General features: G+C 43.5%; 4 protein-coding genes across 5 annotated transcripts; 2 read left to right on the top strand and 2 right to left on the bottom strand.

The window, feature by feature from the left end:
- Nucleotides 1-1,028: 1,028 nt before the first annotated feature.
- On the top strand, nucleotides 1,029-4,510 carry chek1 (checkpoint kinase 1). The gene is made up of 14 exons (XM_086131481.1): nucleotides 1,029-1,157; nucleotides 1,270-1,335; nucleotides 1,755-1,869; nucleotides 1,966-2,074; nucleotides 2,270-2,334; nucleotides 2,423-2,492; nucleotides 2,647-2,835; nucleotides 3,062-3,166; nucleotides 3,238-3,321; nucleotides 3,380-3,464; nucleotides 3,548-3,716; nucleotides 3,914-4,045; nucleotides 4,172-4,273; nucleotides 4,372-4,510. The coding sequence occupies exons 2-14, from the start codon at nucleotides 1,271-1,273 to the stop codon at nucleotides 4,468-4,470; spliced, it is 1,389 nt and encodes a 462-aa protein (XP_085987607.1). The 5' UTR covers nucleotides 1,029-1,157; nucleotide 1,270; the 3' UTR covers nucleotides 4,471-4,510.
- vsig10l2 (V-set and immunoglobulin domain containing 10 like 2) lies at nucleotides 4,034-12,163 on the bottom strand. Its single transcript, XM_086131644.1, has 12 exons — nucleotides 12,115-12,163; nucleotides 11,248-11,595; nucleotides 10,346-10,621; nucleotides 9,950-10,225; nucleotides 8,491-8,760; nucleotides 7,986-8,243; nucleotides 7,619-7,909; nucleotides 7,204-7,548; nucleotides 5,749-5,871; nucleotides 5,642-5,666; nucleotides 5,453-5,553; nucleotides 4,034-5,020 (listed from the first exon to the last, which is right to left on the bottom strand). The coding sequence occupies exons 1-12, from the start codon at nucleotides 12,161-12,163 to the stop codon at nucleotides 4,908-4,910; spliced, it is 2,475 nt and encodes an 824-aa protein (XP_085987770.1). The 3' UTR covers nucleotides 4,034-4,907.
- Nucleotides 12,164-13,235: 1,072 nt separating this feature from the next.
- Nucleotides 13,236-22,918, bottom strand: nectin1a (nectin cell adhesion molecule 1a). Of its 2 annotated transcripts, none has more exons than XM_086131479.1 (10): nucleotides 21,536-22,918; nucleotides 16,974-17,086; nucleotides 16,403-16,661; nucleotides 15,951-16,068; nucleotides 15,643-15,824; nucleotides 15,005-15,122; nucleotides 14,774-14,925; nucleotides 14,571-14,703; nucleotides 14,315-14,378; nucleotides 13,236-13,983 (listed from the first exon to the last, which is right to left on the bottom strand). In XM_086131479.1, exons 1-10 carry the CDS (start codon nucleotides 21,585-21,587, stop codon nucleotides 13,666-13,668), a joined length of 1,509 nt encoding a protein of 502 aa, XP_085987605.1. In that variant the 5' UTR covers nucleotides 21,588-22,918; the 3' UTR covers nucleotides 13,236-13,665. The 2 variants fall into 2 exon arrangements, with proteins under 2 accessions (XP_085987605.1, XP_085987606.1); XM_086131480.1 differs by lacking the exon at nucleotides 21,536-22,918 and adding an exon at nucleotides 19,135-19,159.
- A 4-nt stretch (nucleotides 22,919-22,922) lies between these two features.
- On the top strand, nucleotides 22,923-27,053 carry smpd1 (sphingomyelin phosphodiesterase 1). Its single transcript, XM_086131474.1, has 8 exons — nucleotides 22,923-23,414; nucleotides 23,940-24,260; nucleotides 24,518-24,798; nucleotides 24,880-25,053; nucleotides 25,498-25,669; nucleotides 25,783-25,859; nucleotides 26,105-26,250; nucleotides 26,335-27,053. Exons 1-8 carry the CDS (start codon nucleotides 23,196-23,198, stop codon nucleotides 26,724-26,726), a joined length of 1,782 nt encoding a protein of 593 aa, XP_085987600.1. The 5' UTR covers nucleotides 22,923-23,195; the 3' UTR covers nucleotides 26,727-27,053.
- The last annotated feature ends 288 nt before the right edge of the window (nucleotides 27,054-27,341 follow it).

Here is a 27,341-nt window from a genome sequence, read left to right as displayed (position 1 = left end):
TCGAACACCGCACGGGTTCAACTGACCCTCCAGGAATCTCCCCACGCACCCTCCATCCTTTTCCTCCCGTGCGCTGCAAAGCAGAACATGTAAATGAACACAACCATTTCAAAACTATGACTAACATTGTGGAAAGATAATTACCTTGATATATAGACTAAACAAGTTTACGGGGGGTTTTTCAGTGATTGGAGCAAACGTGTTGGACGTCATGTACGTTTTGATCATGACGTCTCTGATTCACTGATGAAAGAAGACTTTGATTCTTTCCTCTTTCATCTAAAACTACTTCAAACAACAAGTTGTATGCAGGAATAGTTGTTACGACTGTATGACTGTCCATATTTTATATGTTCTGTGATATTATTTTTGGTATTTCATGTTAACTGTTCTGTAAATAGATTTTGTTACAGCTTCAGCTGTCGTGAAAGCACTATATCAATAAAGATGTTTTGGACGATATTCCTTTTTAAAGTTACTTTATTTGAATCTATTATTCTCCAACTGTTTGATGTCTATGATCTCTTTGATTCAAGAAACGTCATATTTCTACCCGTCCCATAAAGGTACAGTTCTGGTGAACGTCTACTATCACATTCGTAACATTTAGGCAAAAAAAAAAAAAAATGCTACTTATTTAAATTAGTAAAATATTGAGTCCTATTACCGGATAAAAAAGTCACAAGCCAGGAATGATATATTTAAACATAACTATGTAACTGCGTCAGCGTAGATGAACACAAGGATGCATTGCTACTTATGGAAACGCCGCCGTGACAATGGAACATCGTCGTGAATCGAGAATCCTACGAAATTACATTTGGGGAGCAAATATAGCTTTCAAAAGTCGGTAATGGTGTTAAAAATATGCGATGCCGGTCTCACTATAAGGCATACATGTAGACTATCACATTTCTTCTGCCGTAAAGCATAATTAAATGTTTAACAAACGAATGTGCCGCAATGAGGACGTAAACCGGAAGCAAATGAAACGAAGGCGGAAGTAGCGTAACGGGGGAAGTAAACGTTTGCAAAACAACAGCGCGCCAATTTGATTCTGTGCAGACTTACCACAGTGGGCTCTTCTAGGTGTGCTTCATGTGTTACTTCAACGTCAGTTAGACTTGGAAACTTGGGAGACACTGGTGGTTGTGCAGGTACGTGGCTGCGAATAGAAACTTTATTTGGATTACTGTCGTGCTACAGACAATAAGACTATTTTGGCTTTCGAAATGCGAGTGTATTCATAATGTATGTTTCTGTTTTTAGCATGGCTGTGCCGTTTGTGCAGGACTGGGATCTTGTTCAGACACTTGGTGAAGGAGCTTATGGAGAGTAGGAAAAACTTTGTTGTTTGTCACTCAGTGCACTGTTAATTATACATATATAATGAAAATATCCCCCCAAAATTGCGCCGGGGCGAGCGCGACTGGAGAAAGACCATTTAAGTTTTTATTGTCCTCCAATGGTTATGCTTGGTGAAAATATATGCAACAAACAAACAAACACATCTATTTTTTATAGCACTGGCCCTCATGTTGGTTGCAGTTGAGTTTAGGCGGTGTAGACACTAGCCTGGTTGAAAGCCAGGAAAAACTACATAAGTCAAAGTTCATATTAGAATGTATTTGACTTCAAAGGTAAAAAAAAAATTGACCAGTTTCTTTCATGTACCACTAGAGAGACCCCAGTACTCCACTCTGAGAATCACATTTGTAGATGATTTTTTTTGTCATGTTCCTTTCTGCAATTAGAGTGAGGCTGCTGGTGAACAGACAGACGGAAGAGGCGGTCGCAGTCAAAGTCATCGACACCTTGCAGGCCAAAGAATGTGCAGAAAATGTTAAGAAGGAAATCTGTGTGCACAAGGTAGGATGTGACCTCTGAAGCAACCCTTCAAGTATTTCAATGAAGTCAATTGATAAGTGTGTGAGCTATTTAGTACTGTTTTTTTTCTCTCTCCAGATGCTTAACCACCAGAACATTGTGCGTTTTTTTGGCCACCGTAAGGAAGGAACTACTGTCTATCTCTTTTTGGAGTACTGCACTGGAGGCGAGCTATTCGACCGCATTGGTGAGACACAGGTTAATTGTAATGGACTAATTCAACTATAAAGTTTTCCCTTAAAATACAAAATAACAGGAGAGAGTCCATTTACTACCGCTACATTTTTATTTTGAAAAGGCAGCTCTTATATCAGTTGTCATGACTTTGTACATACCCCAGTCATAAACAAATAAATGCAGCCAATCAAACTTCTGTCTTTAGAGCCGGATGTTGGAATGCCAGAGAAAGATGCTCACAGATTTTTTCAGCAACTTGTAGCCGCTGTGGTGAGAGAAGCACGCTTGTGTGTGTGTGTGTATCATGTGAGCTCCTTGTTTCTGATTCAATCCAATTCTCACTTCATGCTTTTTGCAGGAGTACCTCCACGGAATTGGCATCACCCACAGAGACATAAAGCCTGAGAATATTTTGCTGGATGACAAAGGTAAGAAACTGTGACTGTGTATGCCAATACATCCGCCTCTTGTCACCTTGGATAGACTCCAGCGACCATCATGAGTACACGCGCTATAAAAAGAAACGCATCAACGGTTGCATGTATTCATGTCATTTTTATCTACTGCGCTTTTGCTTTTCAGACAACCTCAAGCTGACCGATTTCGGCCTCGCAACCATGTTTCGCTTCAAAGGAAAGGAGCGACCGATGAATCGTCTTTGCGGGACTCTCCCTTACGTCGCTCCGGAGCTGTTGAGCCAAACCCAATACAAAGCTCAACCTGCAGATATCTGGTCTTGTGGGATTGTGCTGACTGCAATGCTGGCTGGAGGTAAGGCTCACCAAATGGTAACGTGCCCCAAAACCAATTGAATGGTGACGCAGTGGGCGGGGTCAAGCAACTAGTTTGGAGCTAATTGAGCTCATTTGTTAGTTCGTGGACTATTTGTACAAGTAAATAATCGGCTAATTATTGAGGAAGTCTATCAACTTTTACTCAATTCATGCTAACAAAGGGCTTTTCTGAAATGTATTTTTTTTTTTCTTCCCCCTGCCAGAACTGCCATGGGACCAACCTGCTGAAATCTGTCAGGAATATTTGGATTGGCTTAACAAGAAAACCTACCTGTCTCCCTGGAAGAAAATACAGCCAGTGCCTCTCTGTAAGTCCTCACTTTATATATAAATCATGCGTTGCCCCCCTTTGTGTGACACGCCGTCTTCTTTTTGTAAGGTTTATTGTCCAAGTTATTGTTGGCCAAACCAGAAGCACGCATCACCATTGCGGACATTCAGAAAGACCGCTGGTTCACTCAAGGTAAGTCATAAAGGAGCCTGTTAGTTAACATGACATTTCTAATCATGATTTTATGCAGGTGTAAAGCAGCCACTAGGTTCTTTAAGCTCTGGTGCCAACAAACACCGCCGATCTGATGTTGAAGTCATATCCCGAGCCAGCAGGTGAATCTTTCTTTTCGTTTTCTTCGGCTACATTTTTTTGGTGCGCCCCCACATCGTCAGCGTTCCGGTATTTGTCTGTGCAGCGATGACAAGATACAGTTCTCCAGCTCCCAGCCCGAACTTGCCGTGGGAGCTTGGGAAGCCATGCTGCTCATCGGTCAATCAGACGGTCAGGTTAGCTTCTCTCAGCCGACCAAACCCGAGCACATGCTGCTGGGCAGTCAGCTGCTGGGAACGCCAGGAGCCAGTCAGGTGACTCCGGCTCCTTTAATTCTGATGTTTTTCTGCATCATCTGTAGCTTTAACGGCCTTCTGCCATACAGTTTTAATTTCGTGACTTTTTTTTTGTCATGATCTTGCACTCTGCGAATTTCCCATGTATTTAAATAAACTACAACAAATACTAAAACTAACGCTTTCATGATCAAATCTCTCCTTTGTGGACACAGACCCCGTGGCAAAGATTAGTGCGCCGAATGACACGTTTCTTCACCTCAGTGAATGCTGACACCTCTCTGACTTCGCTAAAAGGCGCCTGCGATAGCCTGGCCCTCTGCTACAAACTCACATGCAACAATCAGGTATGCTTTATTTACAGGGTCCATTTTAATTTGATGACTTAGAAGCACTACAATTTAGACTTTTAAACCCTGATCAGTGTGTATGTTTGTTATGCAAAGAGATTTTGACTCATCTTTGTCCCCCAGGTGACTGTGAGCACACTCGACAAGCGAAACAACAAGCTCATTTTCAAAGTCCATTTGCTTGATATGAATCAGAAAGTGCTGCTGGATTTCAGGCTGTCCAAGGTGGTTTTTAGTCTCGACTTTGAGTGATGACGTCAAACCGAACGAAAAGGTAATTGATACACGCGCACATCATTATCATCATCATTTTGTGCTTTCAGGGTGATGGTCTGGAGTTCAAACGTCTCTTCGTGAAGATAAAGCAGAAACTGTGCGACATCATCTGCACTCAGAAAATCCCCTTTCCAAATATAAACTGACATTGGCCGTGAAGGAGGGCGGCACCTGTTTGTACGTAGCTGTTGACTCTTTATTGTTAAATATCTAAACTTTCCCGTTTGTTTGTTCTGTTTTGTGTTTGTCCGACCCACTTCCTGTTGTCATGTTTTGTTATTTAGAAATAACGCAAACATTGCAGGTGAACCATCCATAGAAACGTTACATTTCTGTTCAGCCTGTAAAACTGATTTGTTCTTAAGTTGCTTTCAAGTTATACTGTTCAAAATCTTAAATAAATTATTTTTGAAAAGATGTTCATGCCAAACAATCTGTGTTGTGCATTTTTCTTTTTAAGAGAGGATTCAAACTGTATATTTCAGGCTTAAGATGATGAGACGAACAAAATAGTGATGCAATTTTGGTGGCTACAAAAAAAAGAAAAAAATGAGGACTTCTATGACTTTGCCAGTAACGTGCCTTAGGATCCAGTCGCCTGGACGGTGATGGTTACATTGACAGGTTCGTTGTCGCCTGTGGGAGGGGCTTGGTCGGCGGTGGTCAAGGGTGAAGCCGCCCGGGGTATTCTGGGAGCTGGATAAAGAATCATAAGATAAGATAAGAAAACCTTTATTAGCCTCACAATGGAGAAATTCCCAATTCACAGCAGCAAAGTTATGAATATCAGCATAACCAGCAAATATGGTTCAGTATCGCATCTGAAATAATGCAATGCATGACGCACCTGCATCGAAAGAAAACGAGTATTATAAAACATTGCACAATGATCGTGGCTTTATTTTTATTGTGTACGGTAGCCGTTCATGATCACAAAAAGAGTGATCGCACACATACTGTACATTGTGACTGAGCTTGCAGTGGATTACTTTTTTGAGCAAGTTGGTTATTGTCGTTCTGTCAATTTCTATTGAGCAGGGTGCCCTTTATCCTGAACTGGCAAGTGGGGCTGTTGTATTAATCATGTGACTTTTTAAGCATTGCGTAAAGTGTACGTGTCCATCTTGCCTTGGCTGGATGAGCCTCCCATTTCTGGTATTCCGCCCTCCGTCCCATTGACCACATCATCCTCTGGGAAATTAATGTTCTCCCTCGACTGGCTATGATGCCTGGAAGAGGAAAACGTGACAATCCATTCGCATATTTAGGTGAAGCCAAAAAAGGCTCTACTATTTTGCTGATGCTTCGCATACTCACAGGCCAAACAACATGTCGTGCAGTCCTGTGAAAAGGCAAAAGGGGAAACTTGAATTCGGTACACTGAGCTCAGCTAAAGCGCGAACTAATATGTGAGTGAGACTCACGAGGGTTGTTGTTGCGGTTGCGGAAAATGTACATGAGCAGCAGCACTGTGGCGATGACTGCAAAAAGCATCCCGCCTATGGCAGCGCCAATCACAGCAGGGTAGTTGTTGGAGCGCGGCTCGGCTGCAACAGAGCATATTTGACAAATTGCAGCAAATCTTACATAATAATCACACATACGTACAGTGTATATATATTTTGTAATCTTTGAAAATGTTATGAATTAACAGGTTTTCTCAACTAGGCATGATCTGATTGTAGATTTGCACGTGGTCTTTGGAGATTGACTAATCCTCGCTCATACCAATTTTTTTATTTTATTTATTATTTTTTTAGGACTGCATATTAATCAAGTACAAAAAAGGCATTTGTGTCAATATGCCGGAGTTACCCCTGTGGCCCTCTCTCATCTCCCCTTGTTTGATGTGTGTAACTGCTCACTCCCCTCTCTGCTCAGCTGAGAAGGAGGGAAAGTGGCTGGCCTCTGTCATTAACTTCAAAGAGGCAGTTCCTGCCGATTTTTATTTTGAATGAGACAATTAAGTGGGCTGAATTTCGCTGACCTATCATGATTATAGCTGTAAAATTCTGGGGATTTTCAAAGCGGTACAATTTACTGTGGAATTAATCGAAATGCATTGTTATTTTACAGGAAATTGTTATTCAGACACAATAAAACAAAACCCTCTAAACTGCATAAATGACGAGCAATCACCAACCAAGATTAGCCGTTAGCTGTGGTTTAGAAGAAAGAGGAGCACACGGCAAATAGAATGAAAAGAGAAGGGAAGGCAAACAGAAAGTTGGTGTTGCGTGTGTTTGTGTTTGTGTGGGAGTTAGGGATGAGTCTTTAACCTGAGTAAATAAAGAAAAAAGAACAGTGTTAAACCGTTACACCAGATTATATCCATCACAGTCTTATTAACAGCATCCACACTCAATTTAATACGATGTTATACATTTGGAACCGCTGCCAGAAGGTCATGTTTTCACTGGGGTTGTTGGTAAGATTGCACAATAAATATTTATGTCAGTTTGTCTAGGGAAAAAACATGGGGAAGATGCCGTGGAAGAACCCATTAAAATTTGGTGTGGACCCAGAATCTTTATTTTCACCGTCAAACATTGCAACATGTAGGCCATTTTGGGTCATTTTTCCGTGATTTTTAAAAGAATCCTAAAACACGTAAAGACAGTTATCCAGGTCATAATAAAGTAACAGGATTTCTTGATTGACATTAGGATTATGAGCCCTGGGGGAATTTCCAATTCTGTTAGTTTCATCACCTGTAGCTTTAACAATCAAGAAGTCATACAGTTGCCAATGAATCATTTCCCCCCACAAAAAATTCTATCCTAGATGGGTACGTCTAATTATGTTCTGTTGAGATTGTTCAGCGTGCCAGATGTTTGTGCGGTCCTGTGTGTCAATCTAGTGTTTTCTCTTGAATCTACCTGGCGTTTTTGCAGCGGAGGGGTGCCCCACGGTTCTGTGGTTAAAAGTTATGACCCGGAACTGGTAGTTTGCGGTGGGTGTCAGCCTGCCCACAGTGTGAATCCTGACATCGGGATCCTGGATGACGTTATGTTCCCAAACTGCAGCACCGATCCTTTCCTCCATTGAGTCATTGTTGCTTGCTCTCCTCCCCGGTCGCTCGTTCATCCCTCTGTGCTGCACGACGAATCCGGTCCAGCCTTGCTCGGCATCGCCCTCCATCTGCCACTCGAGCTCCACCTCGTTCCGCAGCCGGCCGATGTACGTCACCCTGATCAGGGTGGCGTTGGGTGGCATGGGGTGCTCTGAGAAGTAAAACAGTTAGAGCTGAAAATTGTCGCTGTGTCTTGGAAATATTATTTGAAAGAATCTTACTCTTAACCACGAGTGTGATGTTGAGGTCGGCTCCTCCCACCGCGTTGCTTGAGGTGCACCTGTACTCGCCGCTATCCTGAGTCTCATCTGTGTCTCGCACGGTCAGGTTGGCCCATGTTGATGTCCGCAGTAGCATGTACTTGGACGTGTCCCGGATGTCCGAACCGTGATTATTGAACCACGTTATATGACTGGCGGGAAGGTAGTTCGCCCTCAAGTTGCAAGACAGCTGCACGTCAGCCCCCTCAAACACCGACACGACCCTGCGCTGCGCGAGCAACACGGGGGCCTCTGTGAATAGACGAGAACACGTTACACCTTTCCCATTTCCAGCACCGATGCAAATACTTGTCTCCCGAGCACGGACCCAACGTGAGCCCGCAGGTCTTGGTTTGGCCCAGAAGTGGATGTTTTGCATGACAGATGTAAGGTCTTCCACTGCGGGCAGTGCCATAGGGAATGTTCAGGATGTTGGAGTTCTCTTCTCTGGGTGTGCCGTGGCCATTGGGGCCCTCCCACCACACCAAAGCATTGGGTGCACCTCCATCCCATGAGCAGGACAACATCAGATACTGCTTGTTGGTCGTCACGTAGGCTAAACACGCGGGTTCTGATGGGGGCAGATCTGGTGGAGAAAAGAAAAGCTGACTGAGTGACATGGTACCCAGTGTCTGATGTGAGGTACAAAATACTTGCTGAAATTGATTTCAACTGAACAAAGTGGGTCAAAGTGAGTCTCTATATGTGTCTAATGATTTCATTGTGGGATCCTGTGTTAGGACTAGTTACTAAAGTATCGCTATGTTCCCACGCCGCAAGCATCAGAGGAGAATTTCCGAGAGGACAAACAATTGTTCAAAAGGTGCACTCACATGCCCGTGCGCTGCACTCCAGTGACTGTTGAAGCGCAAGGTGGTAACCCGCGCATGTAAAAAAGCTGCTGTTGCCAGCCAGGTCTTCGGACGGCAGCAAAATGTCACTGTTGTGCCCTCCTTCTGCATCATCTTCTCCTGCACGCCTCAAGTTTTCAGCCCAGTGAACAGAGGCGGAAGGGAAACCGCCAGTCCAGGAGCAGCGTAGTCTCAGGGAGGTGTGATTCATGGCTGGCTCCATGGAACAGGAAGGAGCGCCGTCTGGTGGATCTGTGGGGAGAAGAGGCGGCGTAACAAGGCAGTGAAGGATGCAGAACAACAGGGGAGAAGATAACAATGGCAATGCCGGGTATACAGTGAACCCCCGTTCATCGCGGGGGGTTCCAGACCCCCATAGGTGAAAATCCGAGATGTATAGACACCATACAATTATTCCAATATCTACATAGCTTTACCCACCCCACATATTTAAACATGTTGCAATACACTTTTCACACACATGGTAAACATATTAAACCGCGCACGCCAACAAATCAAGCATAAAATGTATCGACAATGCGGTTTCAGCCGTTCACAAATCACAAATACAAATGAAAACACTCACAAGGAGAATAGAGCGGACACGACGCGAAACTAAGAGCGTGCTTTAACGGGCAACCCAACGCCCCGTAATGGCAGACGTCAACACGAGCGTGACTTTCTGCCTAATTACACTTCATGATACCACTTTAATTCTCTTTTTTATATTTTATTTATTTCATTAAAACATGGAACCCCCAAAAATTCCTGCAAATTATCAATAGTGGTTCAATGAGGAAAACTGATGAACTACACGAGTAAATGAAGCAACGGACTAGGTCGTGGAATACATTCAACCCATAAATCAAGGTATCATTGTATTGCATAATGTAAAAGCCCATGAAAGAAAAAAATTGCAATGAACCACAGTTTTCCACAATAACAGCAAGGATTTATGATCTAGACAAATAGAGAAGTTCCACGGCAGCGGGAGGTGATCCGCGATGTAGCGAGGGAACACTGTATCAGCTAAACAAAAATCGGGAGAATGGCAAGCGCTGGTCCTTACAGGTGACCATCGCCACTTGTCATTGTCACTTGTCATGGCTTGTGACATGACAGCAAGTACCTGCCAAAGCGTTCCGTCAAGTTCCCAGAAGGTCCAAATGGAAGAACCGGTCTGGAGGGCCTCTTTACTCATCCGTGTGTGTGTGTGTTTTTTTGGGGGGGAGTGGAAGTGTGCTGTGTTTTTGATTTGGAAGTAATCGGAAGGGATAACTTTTCAAGGAAATTGTCCGATCGAGAAAGAAATCAGAACAGGTGCAATCGAGGAGAAGCTCAGAAATGGTGAAGATTCAGCGTTCGTCTTGGACTGTAAATGACCACGAGCTCGCCAATCAAACAACGAAACTCACGTCGGCGGCGCAAAGTTTCGACTCACAGTAGACAGTTAGGCTGATTGTTTTCTTGGATCGTGTGTTGAGGTAGGTGTTCTGCGCCAGGCAGGCGTAGTCGCCCGTGTGCATGCGGAGGACCTTGGTGATGGTGAGCTGCGGCCCGGTGTACACCTGCGAGTTGTTGTACAACCACACGTACTGGCTGGGCGGGTTGGACCGTGCTTGACATTGCAGAGAGACGGTCTCTCTCTCCAAGGCCGAGTAACCTCTCTCGGTCACCGTGTAAGGCGTCACCTCGATATGGGGAATGTCCGGACCAACTGTGGAAGAAATGAGTTCTTTATTATCATTATTTTTTTAATCAGCTGACATATTCAAAGTGCCGTTTCTCAGCAAAGTTGTTGGAATTGTTCCACAAAAAAAAAAAGATCTCTACTCACAGATAATCTCCAGCCATATCCGATCAGAGCGCTCACTGTTGACGGCGTTGCTGGCAAGGCAGCGGTACCAGCCCGTGTGGTTACGGTTCACCTCCGTCACGTTGACCACATCGGTGCCGCCCTGCGCGAACACCGAGACATTTCCGTGATGGTTTTCTTGTTGCCACGCATACTGGATGGGCCCAGTCCCGTTGTCCAGATTGCATCGCAGCCATATCGTTGATCCTTCCACCGGTGAGCCATCGCTCAACAAGAGGTGTGGCTTTGTTACTGGAACTACAGAGGGCAAAAGCATCCTTCTTGTCTCTATAGGTGGTCAGATGTGACCAGTACTACCACTCAATAAATGTTTGATAATTAGTTGTCTGTCAATTACTAAATCACTGATCCATCTCTTTGGACATAAATATGTCAGAGACCACGTACACATTTTAAAAATCGCACGGGGTATCCACGGAAATCACAGCGGGTCACGTTTGCCTATGTTGTCTCACGACCATTCCGTTTTGTCCACGTTTGTAATGTTCGATAAATGGATTGTATTAACTAGAAGAATGTATCCCATTGCTTGGCTCTATTTACAGTACTATTAGTTAGCCATGTGCTAACTGCCACCACCGCGTTACCTATGATTAGTTATACTTTCAACAAATCAACATATTTCTCTCGGACGGGAGAGTCTAACAAACAATTTGTGAGCTCATCTGTCAGTCTTTAGCTGTTTTCCAATTTAAATAATAGACACATTAAGCACTGTGTCTTATTAAGAGACATTTTTCATACTTTGACTCTTTTATGAAGCTGGATGAGGTAGCCAAGATATTAAAAATGATGCAGTTTTTCCCATTTCTGTGACGGGACATTGTAAATTACTCTGTGTGGTCAACAGCAATTAGCCTTACCTCGAACTGTGAGGTGCACGTAGTGGTAGTAGACAACGGGCAAGTTCTCTATGTCATAGAAGGCCTGGCATGTGTAGAGGCCCTGAGCAACCACGGGAAGCTTGTCGATGCTGACATCTGCACTTTTCAAGATGACCGTCACCTGCCCGAGCGTGTGGGCCAGCTTCTGGATCTTGGGACCGTGACCCAAGTCGTACACCACCGCCTTGATGGCTTCAGTGCCGGGTTTGGTGAAGCTCCATATGTACATGTCAGGTAAGGTGGACCCGCATTCCAGGATCACGGCTTTGCCCACCACACCGTACACACTGGAATCCCGGTACACCACCTCCCCATTGATGGGCTGCGCTGGGGAGAAGAGAAGACACACACATGCATGCAAGAAAGAGAGGCAGTGGTGTTGTTTATCGCCAGTGTTCAGTTACAGGAGTCATTGCATTCTACGTTTACGGGAGTCATTGCATTTACGATTACAAAGTACTGTATTTGCCACATAGTCACACAGCAGAACATTCATCACAATTCTATATGCAGTATATATATTTTGTGTCTCTCCTTTTTGCATTTGGTGGGTCATAATGGTGGTACTTGGAGAGTCATTGATTCTTGGAGGTGGCAACAAACGAGGTTTGAGAGCCACGGCCTTAAAGGATTTAAAATAAAAACACCTTAATATGCTTTTGTCCTTTTTTCCGTGACAGATATTTGAGTTAAAACGATGCAGCAAAACATGCAGACAGACAATATATTTACTGGCATATACTGTATATTTTTAAATCTTTGTGATATGCAAGTAATATTACTGCAGATTAAAATGAGAAGGAAACACCGTTGAAATCCTCTAATACAGAAATTCTTCATACTTACAATTCGCAGAGTAAAGCAGAAAGAGCAGCCCTACCAGTTGGGCCAGCATGGTATCATCATGATCTTCAGTCCAGCAACATTTTTTCCTACAAAACAGATAAGAATTATCTAAAGGTCAGGCAAAATGAATTCCTCTTCTTCCCTCGCTCTCATCTAGAAGTTTCCAGAAGAACCCGGTTGCAGGCGTTGACTTTGGAGTAGTCTGAGAGTAGGGAGGGATGAAGTCAACTGATTTGGGCTCAATTATTCATGCGTTTTTCCTTTCTCTCTATTCTTCTGTCTTTCTCCTGTTGGGTTAGAATGACACTGGTGATACTTTGTGCTCATCCATTATACAAGGCAGGTCCACATACACCTGTATTTTACGGTAATGGCACGCAGGGACGCAACATGAACATTCCACCACATAATACTCACAGCAGTTTTTATCTTGGCCCCAATCTGCTGCGGAGGATGCACACAATGGGGATTAGAGGGGATTTATATGTTTGATTTCCTTTTGCTCATTTTGTTTCGGGACGCACGATTTATGCGAGGACCTAAACAATTAAATGATAATCTGCCGAATGAGACCACTTGCCCCCACCTTTAATCTCCTTTGGTGGAATTGTACATATACATTTTGAATTTTCATTTGGGAGGTCGTTGGGGGCACCGCAGAGCAGTATAACAACTGATGGGATTTGGATTCGGCTAGATTGTTTCATAAGCAGTCACGACTGTTCTTTTCTTCCCATATTTAAGCATTTAAAAGCTAATTTTGGGGTAATATCTAATCCTGCAGGGAATAATTATCTTTAAAGATTATTGGGAGTCAAAGGAGAACGAGAGAGGAGTGGGAGGGGGCTACTGAGTGGAAGCCTTAGCAGGTAAGGTGAGATGTCTCTCTCAGATGAATGTAGGCCACTGATCAGTATCAGAAACTTGGCAATGACCACATCCATTGTGACGGGGCTCAAGTTATAACGAAATAAATGCACTCGCTGGCTAAAAATGGAGAAGGGGAGTAGTGTTCTAGAAAATGGACAGGTGGATAATTCCTGCTGTAAGCAATCAAATATTTTGGGTCCGCACATTCATGCTTTAAGTTTTTGTGAAAAGCGACACCAGTGGCACGAGGCTCTTGCTCATTTTTTAATTTCAATACTAAAAAAAATCATCCAACAACCGGTGTCAATGAATACTAAAAACACATAAACGCATATTTTTTTCTATAAATGTCAAAAAAAAAAGATAAATCTCCGTCAATAAAAATGTCTTGTCAAAATGCAAACACAATAAAGCAAGACGTAAAAGGTGAGGTATGCTGGGATTCAGTGTTAGAAACGATCAGTGATTACAGTGCAGGATGAAGACAGTGATTATGAAACATAAATTATGAAATATAATCTTTAGTACGATTAATTTTGTTTTTTAAAATTATTTTCTTACAAAAATATAGCGTAGTAGAGGGTAGTTTAGCCAAAAACAAACTGCCAAGTAGTCCAAGTAGAGTTTTCTTGGAAAGAGTTTGTGTTGTTCCGTTTCAGATCACTGCACCACCCCGTCGGTTCACACGTACTGCTCTTTGGGGAACGTATACGCCCCCACCCCCGGGGGAGGAGAGGACAGGCCTGGCACTGAGGGATACTTAAAGATGGCGGAGGAGTGCGAGGGTGGAGAGAAGGTGTTCTTGGATGAGCTGGTGCTGCTGCTGCTGCCCGTGGTCGTAGTGGCTTGTGGAGAGTGGTAGGGGTGTTGGGGCAGGAAGGACACGGCGGGGTTAATGGGCGGGGAGTAGGGCTCCGGGTAGTCCTCCTTGTTACAGGCTAGTCTGTAGCTCACGTAGTCCGCTGTGTTCGGAAGCTCCTCGTAGAAACGCCCCGAATGCTGTGGACAGGTGAGGAGAGCAATCATTTGGAACTTTGGAGCAGCGATGGATGAAGACGGGGGAATTATTGCGCTTCATTGACCAATAAACAGCTTGAAGCGAGCACGCCTCGCCTAGTTTACTTTTAAAAACATAAAAAAATAAAAATCTAAAAATGTCCAAGGTAAGAGATGTATCAGACAGTCTGTATTTATATACTATACATTTACCCAAAAACAGAACTAAATTTATACCTCCACCTCATTGTCTATAAATGCAGACTATTTATGATTGGATGTATTAATAATGTGCAATTGTATCTAATGTGGTGACCAATGAGCCGACGTATACCTGAATATCTTCCGCGGCTCTTTTCCGTATCGGCTGGGACAGTTTCCTTGATGGAGAGTCATCTCTGAGCAAAAAGACAGACAGTAAACAGTATAAACAGCGTAGTCAACAATATCGAGTCATTTTTGTTTAAGAAAACAAGCCAAAAAAACGTATTCGTTTTTGTATAGTTTTTGACGAATAAATCTAGATTTAAAAAAAACACTGAGGAGTCACACGTTGATCAGTCAGTCACGAAAATCTTGACAGTACATACGAGCTATCATCCTTCCTGCTTCTGATCTTGAGCACCAGCACTGTGATGGTGATTCCCATCAGCACGCCCGCCGCCAACAATAACGCCACCACGCTGATGACATCACCCGTCGCTATCTGCGGGAGCGGCTTGTCTGAAAAGAAGACGCACATCAATCGATAACAACTCTGGCTCTTGAGACCTAACGCAAAGTGGTCTCTTACCTATAACGCTGACCTCCACGAAGCCCGATCTGGTCCCGATGCTGTTGGTGGCATCGCACACGTAAGTACCCTGCAGATCGTATGTAACTGGCCCTTTAAAGATGAGGATGTTGTCTCTTATTTCAGCACTGCTCGGCATGGAGCCGTTTATCCTAAAGAAAACACAGTGAGAAACTTAGCAAGAGAAAAAAAAATATTTTTCTTTTTTTTTTTTAAATCCTCTTCACTCACAGTTTCCACTGATACAGGGAAACGGCCGGGTTGGCATCGGCTTGGCAGCTCAGCTGGACGTTCTCTCTGTTCAGGTACCAGTTTCCATCGTAGCCATCCACCAGAACATCGGGTTCATCTGGAGTGCACACATGAACAAGAACGATCCATCTATTTTCGCATCGTTATGGCTATGACAAGAAAGGAGCCCGGAGGAACGAAATCAAAGTGATTGACACTGAACCTGCACATTTTTGCGGTTCACTTATTCTCAAATGTCTGTTTGGAACGGATTACTTTAGCGGCATCTTGGTGTCAATTAATTATGTTAGAGTGAGTTGAGAAGTTTCATTCCAACAAAAATAGCATTTTGCTACCATCTTGTGAAATCTTGGTGTCAATAAACAATGTGGAAGTGACATGAGGAGTTTCATTGAGACAAAATAGTCCTTTGCCATCATCTTGGTGTCAACAGACTATGTTGAAGCAAGTTGAGAGTTGTTTGTTTTGTTTGTTTGTTTTACTGGTGTGCCAGTTCCACTTTAAAAATGATACAACATCATATTTTGTTGTGAATTGTTTTGTGGGACCCTAGTTTGAGAACCGTTGCACTACACAACCTATAAAAAACACACATTTTTGGGAAGAGGATGACTTACACTGAATGTCGAGGGTAACACTATCGGTGAACAACTCGTCGTTGTAGGAGGTGACACAAGTGAGCGTCTCTTTGTGCGTTTCCCTGCTGGGCACCAGAATGTAGTCGCTCTGAATTGTGAAGGTGCCATCTGAGTTTCTGTATTCGCGGGTGGTCACTTCACCAGGTACCCTCGTCTCCCACCTGTCCACAGGAGAAACATTTTAACATCTAAAGAGATTAAATTGAAAAAAATATACAGTATATGATACAATTCAGCTTTAAAAAACAATGCACCTTGAATTTGAAAGTCTTAAAATGAACACGCACCTGATGACACCAGGTGGTTTTCCATTGGCAGAGATGCATGTCGCCACTGGCGTCTTCAGGTTGGATGCGCGAGCCACCAGCGTGGGTGTGGACAGACTCATCTGAGTGGTTGGGCGAACTAAACAATGATATGATGAAATTTATTGCCTATACATGGAACTCCGCACAGAAAACAGATTGTAATTTGGACTGAGAGACAACAATTAACTCATTCAGTACCAGTCAATTCTGGACCAAGTCTGAAAAGACGTATAAAAACGTCTTTGGGAGTGAATGAGTTAAGGAATGACTGTTAATTTTAAAAAAGCACAATCGAGACGAATATTCATTGATCGATTCATTCTAACAACGCACTGTATCATTATATTGAATCTCATTAAATAAAAATGTTGCAATACGCATGCCAGGCCAGTAGTTGGCGACACTGCTTTGTACATGCAGGCGGTTCTCACCATGTACAGTCAGGTTGACCTTGTTCTCCCTATTGCCAGCAGGGAAGGTGGTGTATTCACAGATGTAGGTGGCTTCGTCAGCTAGACGCAGCGAGGAGAAGGTGATGGTGGTGTCTTCAAGGGTCGGAGTTCGACGCCTCACCGCCGCGTTCTTGAATGTGACGCGGTCCTTGTAGGGCGGGGCCACGGACACTCCGAGGGAGGGGTTGGCGATAGCCATGTTCTGCTTTGTGCCGTTCACCAGTTTCTGCCATGTCACCTGTGAAGGTACAGAATGGAGATGTGACATACTGCGTTAGGCTTTTCAAATTACTTCCTAAAAAAGAATCCCCAAGTTGAACCATTTGCAGTTCAACGTGACTTAAATCATCTTTATTGGGTCGTTTTTGGTACACTGTGACGGTATCCAATAATGGGAACTTTATTATAAAAACACCACCATGTGATGTTTTTGTAACCAAACAATCCTGAATCGTAACCGTCTATTGTCTGTCCTTTGAAATTTTAGATGATTACATTAATATCAACTAAAGGCCCCTTTGTGAGCTGAGCTGCCAAAGTGGGCAAGTACCTGCGAGATTTTGACAGGCGGCGAGCTGTTGATGAACCGACAGCGAAGATCTACCTTGGAACCCAGGTACCCTGATTTCCCATCATCCATTTCTACAGTTTGGCCATTCCCTCCTGTAACACAAAAAAGAAACAGACATTTTCATCAACGATCTCAATGAACTAATAACTAACTAACTAACTGGCAGCAATATTCCAGACAATGCAATATATTTGCGTGGTCAGCAGCGGACTGATAGGTCAGAGGTTGTGGATTACAGTAAGGTATAAATAAGTGTGATTTGTGAAGGGCTGTCCCCACTACCTGACTGATCCTCTGGAACAAATCCACTCCAGAGCCTCCCCCACTTCACCTAGTGTACGTCACTCACGTGTTTTCTTGCGCTGCACGGCCAGACAGAGTGAGCTCACTCACTCTGTCTGTCAAGTGTGTGAGTGGTCTTACTTTTAAGCAGCTAGCCTGCTGATTGATTCATAATGCAACCTGGAAGAGCGCAAGGGATGGCACACTGAACAAACGATGCATCAAACAATGGCTGCTCCCATTTTCACACACGCACGTCGCATAATATCAAGTTGTTTATGTCTTGTCGTCATCCTATCATAAGCACCAGATGTCCCATATATGATTTACTGTACAGTATGTGAGTACAAGACAAAAATACACAATAAAAATAAATATCTCGATTTTTAACAATCTAAACAGACTAAATGAGTCTATTTAGTATAACAGCCACATATTCGCGTTAGCTATAGTTCAGCAAGCAAGTTTAATATTTCCGTGACTGTATATTAATGGCGGCTTATTGATGTGTACATGACGTTTTTGCTCTCATTTCTGACAAAGTTAAGCCATAAACAAACACCCCCAGGCAGAAATCGCAGACATACTTTAAGCTCTGCACTCTTGTTAAACCGCATTACTATTGGACAAGTGTTTCAATATTTGTAGTCATGTTTCTGAGAAAGGGGCGACGGTGATTCAGTGACCGCAACAAGATATGCACAGTCTAATCGTGGTTTCCTTATTTAGCAACACCAGTCCGCCTGAATAATGGAAACAGCTCTTGTGCGGTGAAATAATCCATATACCATATTGTTGCCTTAATACCACATTGACTGTCAATCAATAACAGTGAATTAGCATCTTTGTAAAAACAAAACGGATTACTTTGTGCATAGATGTACCAAATATTGTGGTTTAAATTGCGATATGCTTGAATGGCCTCTTCATGTGCATACTGTGGGTAATAATGCATTTCGTATACAAGGTTGTCAGGGAATTCACCCGAACATCTTGAACTTTGAACGAAAAGACTCGACTCAACTAAGGATCAGATTGTCTTTTGCTGATCAGCAAAGGGGGCGAAGTTCCTCAAAGGCAGCATAAGTCGTGCTGCCTCTCAGATCGAAAGCCCACCTTCGCACCCCAGCTGACCACTTTTTATTCACAGGATATGCAAAATACAAGTAACATATCAGAAAAACATTCCTCATTATTTGCATGTCGCGCTTCCCAGCCCAGCCCAGCCCACCGATATGGCCCTCAGTGGACACCTGGAGACCAGAACATCTTCCGGTGCAAACAATGGATACCTTGTTAATTCAATGGGTAGCTTTCGCATGAATTGAGACACTGTAACAAACTGAAGGACATCTTGTCATGCTGCCCTCCTGAAGTTGAACCTTCCTGTCTATATTATCAGTTAGTGAGGCCTTGGCTTCATTCAGCTCAAGTTGGCCCTTTTTTCTGTGTGCTCCATTGTGTACAAATTGTGACAACATAGCGTTCGAGGTCAATCACGCATATACTGAAATGAAACTTTGAAACATGATAATATTCAACTTGGTTTTCACCATCAAAAGTATATATCACATTTTCAAGCAAATATAAATCCCAGTCCAACCTCAGCCATGGGTGCTTCGTCACACTAATAACGTGAATTGTGTGACAGCATGCCTTCTTCCTATTGTCGACTGGACCGAGATAAAGCGGTTTGTGGGTGGAGATTATTCATATTAAAATGCATCACCACATATACATTCTGAAAATTCCCGAAAATGTGTGGTGCTGATTAGAGGCTTTAGATGAAGCGCAGTGAGTCCTGTCTTGGTCCTCTCAAACACACACAGCATTTGAGCACACACGCATTCGACGTCACTATTTTTCATGTTCCGGCTCTCCAACCAGATCTATTCATTCATTCTTCTATTGTTTAAGAGGATGGGAAATGACCTCATGAGCCACAATGACCTAAAAACAGCAGCAGCATGGGAACCGGGCACAACAATGCCTGTGTTGTTTTACACGTGCAACACACATAAATGAGTCCAATTATTTACTGTACATGAGCTGTTGCATTAAAAAAAAAAAAAAAAAAAAAACAGTCTTATAAAGTGTCATGCATTGTTTCTGTCGAAAGACAAGGGAGGAGTGTACGGTCTCATTTTGCTCATGGAGAAATATGAGTTGCACAGCTATCCATTGGCCTTCAACTAGTCCTCATCAGCTCTACTTCAAGGCCAGTTGTTGATAAAAAACAAACTCCTTGTAAACATAAAAGATGCTTCAAGAATACACCGTGGGGGGGGGGGGGGGGTAGTGTTTAAAATGTCACCGGGATGGGTAGATTTTTATATCCACCGTACATGTCAGAAGCAGTCTGGGGGATGACATAGGAACAATCGAATTGCGACATCATTGCTGGTCTTTACTAGCATGTCTTTGTTGGTGGGAGGGGGGGGGGGGAGTGAATGGACGGTTACAAAAGTCGAATGTTTGAAAGTGACTTTTTCCAAATACTAACACTGAAAAAGGATAAAACAAGAGAGAAAAGAGAGAGTGAGGTCAGATTAACTCTTTAATCTCTGTGCCATCAAATCTGTGATTGATCGCGGATTAACACGCTGTGCTTGTGTGGAATTTACAAGTGAGGAACCTGACGCACAATGAGTACTGTCTTCCACAGAATGACGCGCAAGTGCATGCTGACACACATAGCAACCTAAAACCTACTTTCAGTTTATGACATTGCCCGCCACCATATCATGTGATTTCCCCACTCCAGCTCTTATCTCTCAAAGCAACTGATTGCACCGCAGCAGCATCATATGGAGCAAGAATGAAACACATTTGTGACAACCACTCTGCCAAATTACATCCCTTCCATGATCCCATTTTAACTGATTGAAATACAGCCCCACCCCAAATCACAACATACAATTTAATCTGTTATTGTTTGGGAGTGCCTGTGTGCATGTTTGCATGTAATCTGTGTGGCGGCGCGGAGTGTGCACTTGGCCTGCGTTCAGGGAGGCCAGTTCACAGGATTAGCATGACTCTTGTTGCTGTTTGGGAACATGAATTTAGAGAAATAGAGGAGATGAGGAGACATGATGAGTGCAAAATGTCAGAGGAGGATGTTGGGGGTGGGGGGAGTAAGAAGATGGCTCACTCATCAATCATAAAAATGGGTCTGCAAGGCAACATAATGGGGTGAGGAAGAGGACAAGAAGAGCTGGTTGTCCTGGATTATTTTCGTCTGGGTGATCCAAGCAGTGGATTATGCCAAAATTTGAGTTAGTTTGTCAGTCGCCAGAGGCAAAACAGAAAGTGGAGGGAACGAGCATGAGTGGTCATCAAGCAGGTGAAGACGTTTGCGGTCTGGGATTTGGCAGCGATCTTGTAGTCTCACCCTCCGTGTGCATCTCTAATCCCTGTCCTTCAACACACGGCACACACGCACAAACACAGAGGGGAATGTACACATGGAAACGCACTAGCAAATTACTGCTCAGCTGGCATGGAGAGGGCATTATGGGCGACTCTGAGTGAAAAAAAGCAATCAGAGCAGATGTCACAACAGCTCAACACATCCGTACACAGCCACTATTGTCACAGCTCCACCGCCTCTACCCTACTTTTTGGGGGATGCTGCCACAGGTCTCGTCCCTCCATTTAGTAAAACACATGAGAATAATGTTCTTCAACCACATATTAGTGTAACCTGATTCATCATCAGGTGCGCTCACAGGAAGGCCAGAGCCAAGATTTGAGTTTTTTCTGCATATAAAATGTGGCTGTGAACAGCCCAATGTGATTGACAGCTATTTTAGATACAAATAAGAAGAGGAAAATGAACTCGCAGGTGGCCACAAAGCAATCTGACCGAACGTTTAGTGAGTGCTTTTGAGGCAATGCCATGACATCATTGCTCTTACAGTCTTTGCTTACATCAATGTGTTTGGTGCTGAGCTACCAGGAGAACATTGTAAAAAGGAAGAAAACACATATTGATGGTTATGGTAAATGGGATATTACAGTATACCGCTTTTCGACCTCGGGTGCTCAAAACGCTTTACGCTGTTAGAAAAATTGAGTTTCTCACACCTCCAGAGTTTCCCCACAATCTGCCTATTAAACGGTACCATTAAATTAGGAACACGTATGCAAATGAGATTAGATAGATCGATAGATAGATCGATAGATCACAAATGTGGGACAAAACTAACTCTAGTTGTAAAAGCTACTATTGGAAGTTAAAATGAGATGAAAAGTCTTACCTGACAAGACGTAAGTAGTTATCAAGAATATCCAAAGTGTCGTATGTTCCATGCCCAAACCACCTTTGCCAGTTTCCCTCCTTGGTTCCGTTCCAAGTATGGACTTGTGGTCTGCCTCAGCGGCGACTTTTTCTGCTTCTGCCGCTCCAACCGGAGGCGCAGCAGTCGGCTCGGCGGGGATAAAGCAGCTTAACGCGTGGACAGATTATTTCCCAGATAGCCTTCCCCCTCGTCCCCACCGACGACTATCTGTCACGGCCCAGGGGGGCCGGCAGGACACTGTGCAATCAACCATGCCCTCCACCCTCCAACACAATCCCAAAAAAGTTAGACAGGGACGCTTCTAATGAACTCCAGCCCATTCACGGTTCACTATTCACGAATTCACCATTTATTCTGGAAACCCCATTTTCAGGGATATAATAAAAAACTCACTATTTGCAGTTTTTAGCAGATTTTTGCTTCTCAAATAAATGTGTAACGCCCTCTAGATGCCACAGGATGATGCCAAAGCCCAGTCAGACACAGATACCGAGACTGATCATTTCTCATATCCGTTTTTTTCCAGAAAATAATTTTACACGTAGTCAAATCGCGTGACAAATACTGGCATTTTTCTGCTAATTTACGATGCCTAGTTTACGGTTCAGCTATGGAATCGTCCCAAAATATTTTAGACCATTCCTTAACTTTCCCTCCCCTTTTTGGAAAGTAAGATAAGATAAGAAAACCTTTATTAGTCTCGCAATGGAGAAATTCCCGATTCACAGCAGCAAAGTTATGAAAGGAAGAAGTAGAACAACAAAATATAGCAGCTGCTGGAAAGGTAGCCACTCACGCGGCGCCATTTTGAAGTCAAAATAACATGTTGCGGGTATTACATTCATAATGAGTGTTCAAAGTCAGTTTGAAGATAAAATATCTTGTCCTTGAACTGTATTCAGGATAGGGCTCGACGACATTTGAAAAACTCTCTGTAAGGCTTTAATTGCCTTTTGTCCAAATACAATAAAAAATGATTTTATATTCTGGCTCATAGCTATGGGACCACATCTCGATAGTGTTTTTGTTGTGCTAAACGACCAAAATACGTATTGTATATGATATACAAGAACAACAACAACACTTTTTACATGTTTAGAGGCCTCGTGAACGAAATGATCCCAATGACGGTGTGTCGTGGCGATTACAATCGCGAGAGGGAAGATGCCACTTCAAAGTCCTTTAGTACAGGTCTTTGAACGCGATACATATGTAGTCAGGACGACGAGTATTAAAAAATTGACAAACATTTGTCAGACGCGCAGTGGTTTCAAAACAATGTTTCTCACGTGTGAGTCACATGACCAATCAGCTGACTGACTTCCTTTAAAGAAGAAGGACGCTCGGCTGAGCCGCAGCCACCAGCGGATGACTCCAAGAATTTCACAACTTTTTGTTGTTGTTTTGCTTCTTGTTGCAAGCCTCGCAACGGTTCAGACGACGACGACGAAGCTCCCGCCTGCACTAGCTTGCTAAAAGTTTGCTAGTTCGTCATTTCTCCACTTGGCTCTGTTTCACCGCTACAATCACGAAGATGTTTCCTCTTCACCCCTAAGCGACTCTCTTGTGTTTGTGTTTGGTCAACGCCGGGACGTTGAAAGGCTTGTACGAGAACAATATGACACCGCTACCTTTGCCGCAGCTCCGCTTCGGGCTGCTGACCTGCGCGCTGCTGTTCGTGTTTCCTTTGACTGCCTCGTGTCACCCGACGCTGATCTCGGGTCAGCCGCAGCTTGTCATCGAGCGTCTCCGCTTGCCAATGTTGAAATTTAACTGGACCACCATCTCGTGCCGCATGTGTCAAGTCCTCTTCACCCTCCTGGATGTGGCGCTCTTGGTAAGACTTGACTGCACATACACAAATACTTATTCTATTCGAGTAGATTTTTCATGTATCTGTACTTGATTTTAGTATTGATTTTTCTGTTTACTTTTTACTTTTGCTCCCAACCCGAGATTTGAACACAAAGTTCACAGACAACATGGCCCTGTTTTTTAACGCAATTGTGCTAGAGTATAGATTCTCGAGTATAGATTATAGACTCGTACATGTGAGTCCAATCTTTTAAACGACAGTGAAACAAGGAAGCTACAAGATAGGGCACAATATGCAATTTTTCAAAGCAGTGATTCCCAACCAGTGTGAGATCAAATGTGCCGTTCAGTTCATCAAATAATAATAATAATAATAATAATGCATTTTATTTATAAGCGCCTTTCAAGAAACCCAAGGACACTTTACAATAACAAAAACAATAAAACACAATACGGATGTCAATATTTCAATATTTAGTTGACATTTAGTAGATTTGGAACGTCCAGTCCTTGTGTTGGATTTATGTATTTATTATTTTTCTTCCAGAGTGACATAAACGAAGAGCGAGTGGCCTACGCCATGGGCGAGGCCTGCATCCGCCTCCACCTGGCCGACGAGCAGGTGTGTCGTAACATCACTGAGCTTTTTCGGGAAGACTTCATCCGGGCCTTACAAGAGTCCCTGCTGTGGCCGTCGGAGGCGTGCGGCCTGCTACTGGGCCCCCCTTGCGGCAAGTTTGACATCTACGCGTCGTGGAACATAACTTTGCCCAAGGACCCCAAACCTCCCGTTACACCGCCCGTGCCGCCTAAACCCGGCTCGCCACAGAGCAGGGTTCTGTTTCTCACAGACATCCACTGGGACAACGTAAGACTGCATCATTTGAAAGGATGAGCATTTACATTATCAACAGTCCTGTTATATTTGTTACATTAAATTAGCTGTTCGTTCTAAAATGCGTTACTTAAAATGTATATATATATTTTTTGTGTGTGTGTACATAATAGATGTAGGTCAAAGATGCATTTTATTTAATGAACTGGCGCCCTTGTTCATGTTTCAAGAATCACTCGTGAGACCCAATTATTTGTAAATAAGCAATTGTCTATTATTTTGAATGACAGGAGTACGCTACTGGCAGCGCCGCCGACTGCAAGGAGCCTCTGTGCTGCCGTAATGACTCAGACTCCCCCAAATGGCGGCGGAGTGAGGCGGGCTACTGGGGAACATACAGCAAATGCGACCTGCCGCTCAGGACTATTGAAAACCTCTTGGAAAATCTCGCCGGGGCCGGACCCTGGGACTGGGTCTATTGGACGGGAGATATTCCGGCGCACAATGTCTGGTCTCAGACCAGGAAACAGCAGCTCACTGCTCTGACCGTCATCACCAGGCTCATCCAGAAGTAAGAAAACTGTTGGAAAGTTCAGCGGTGTTGCAGTTGGCTCTGTTTCAACCAACTGGTCCGGTCTTATCTTTCTCTCAGACACCTTGGGCCTCATGTGACGGTCTACCCTTCGATTGGAAACCACGAGAGCACACCGGTGAATAGCTTCCCGCCGCCTTTCGTTCACGGCAACAGATCCTCCGCCTGGCTCTATGACACCATGGCGGACGAGTGGTCAAAATGGCTGCCGGAGCCGGCTTTGAAGTCTCTGAGGTGGGTCGCATTTGAATATGCACTAAAGTGGGGGGGGGGGGGGGGGGTGTATGGGTGGATCTGGACATACTGTCAAAGATATCATCATCTTTATACGAGCTTCTCTGGAAAGCTTTATATAATTGATGTCAGTTGGCTTAACGTTTCTTTCCTTAAATCCATTTTCCTTTCTAGTTAGGATTTAAACATAACCATTTTCCCCCCCTCCTACAGTACCCCAGTCGAAAAGCCCACAACTACATAAAGTGTAACAATGACGCTGACATTAAAAAAAATTGGCATAGTTCTCAGCCAATACAGTTGATATGATGCGTACTTGTAAGCAGGATATTTGACTCGTCACGCTTTTATCTTTACCATTATTCTGACAAAGCAAAGACAGAACATTTCCTTTATCTGTGACCCCCCTCCCCACGAAAAAAAAAAATCGGCATGCGATTGCAGATACGGGGGATTTTACACAACGGAGATCCATCCAGGCCTGAGGCTGGTGTCCCTCAACATGAACTTTTGCGCTCGTGAGAACTTTTGGCTCATGGTGAACTCCACCGACCCGGCCAACCAGCTGCAGTGGCTGGTCCACGTTCTCCAGGCTAGTGAAGACAAGGGGGAGAAGGTGAGCAGGAAGTAGGGAATTGTACACATTGCGAAAGTGCTTTTTTTTTTTTTTTATGAGGCCAAAGTTGTTGGTCGCTGTGTTTACGACTGAAATTGTTTTTCTGTGCACAGGTTCATATCATTGGCCATATTCCACCTAGTATGTGTTTGGGGAGCTGGAGCTGGAACTACTATCATATTGTCAACAGGTACGTTGATTTTAGAAAATGAAAATGCTACTTTAGCGGCTAACGATTTTGAACAATCGAATCCGATTTTCTTTTTCAAAGTCCTCTTCCCATGTATTTTATTTTTTAAGAAACACAAGCAATACATTAATCTGTATTGCGATAAATGATCAGATCTATTCTACATACTTGTTTTGGTCTTCTAAGCAAGTCGGATGACAACCATGACGCGAGAACTCTCAGTTAAGTATTTTTTGTCTTTCCAGGTATGAAAGTACAATTACAGGTCAATTTTTTGGACACACGCACTTTGATGAATTCCAGATCTTTTACGACGGGGAGACCGTAACTCGGCCACTGGGGGTTGCGTTCATTTCTCCCAGTGTGACCACCTATATTAATTTAAACCCAGGTAAGCATGTCACGGCTTTTATTTTAACCGTGTACCCGCGGAACCCATTGATTGATCGACTCCATTGATTGATCGACTTTCCAGGTTACCGCGTTTACTACGTAGACGGGAACTACCAAGGCAGCTCTCGGCTGGTTCTGGACCACGAGACCTATATTCTCAACTTGACCGAGGCGAACCGCAAACCGGGAGAACATCAAGAGCACCCCAAGTGGACTCTGCTTTACCGTGCCACAGAGGCCTACGGGCTGTCCAGCATTTTCCCCTCCGACTTGGATGGCCTCGTACAGGGCTTCATCGGGGATGATCGCCTCTTCCAGAAGTTCTGGTACTTTCGACACAAGGGGCACGTTTCCGAGCCGTGCAAGGAGACTTGCAAAACTGCCGCCTTGTGCTTTTTGCAAAGCGGCAGATATGACTTGCTGCAGCAATGCAACTATATCGATGGTGTCAAAGGGAGAAAAATTCCATGTTAGGCGAGGAACTTTGCTGGTATTTGAAGTAGGTGTCAAAGTGCAATGTTTCCAGATAAGAATGTCTTCTGATGACTTGAAATGCAATAATGTTTGGTCACAATCAATCCCAAAAGTTGTGTGTCTGCACTTTAACGTTAGCGGATGAATAGCGAATCCAAATATGCTCACAAAATTCAAAAGTACACCGTACAGTATTTGACATACACAAGGTCCATCTGCACCATGACATACAGTACATAGATCGTTAATTGACTTTTTGGATATTTTTGTGGGTAATTGTGGATAAAATGTGTCCTTGATTGTCAATTAAAAAGATTTTGGAACTTTTTTTTTTTAAATATTCACAAAATGTGGGTGCAACAATAAGTGGACAAAATGGCATCACAAAGTGGATAATTGCTAAATTTCTTTCAATAATTCAATAAAAAAAGTGTATGTCATTACATAATGTTAACATTTTGATAACCGCATAGTTAACATTTTTTTTTCCTCAGTTCAACTAGTAAAATGCATGTGTAAAAACCACGACAAAAAATGTACTTACCGTATTTGTCTCAAACCTTATGTAGGAGACATTAAAGGGCTGTCGTATTGTTCAGAGTACAGTATATTCAA

Source organism: Hippocampus guttulatus, chromosome 15, assembly GCF_054856545.1.
Source record: "Hippocampus guttulatus isolate MCC_2025c chromosome 15, RoL_Hgut_1.0, whole genome shotgun sequence".
In the NCBI taxonomy this organism is placed as follows: Eukaryota; Metazoa; Chordata; class Actinopteri; order Syngnathiformes; family Syngnathidae; genus Hippocampus; species Hippocampus guttulatus.
This window is presented reverse-complemented; position numbering and strand designations above follow the sequence as displayed.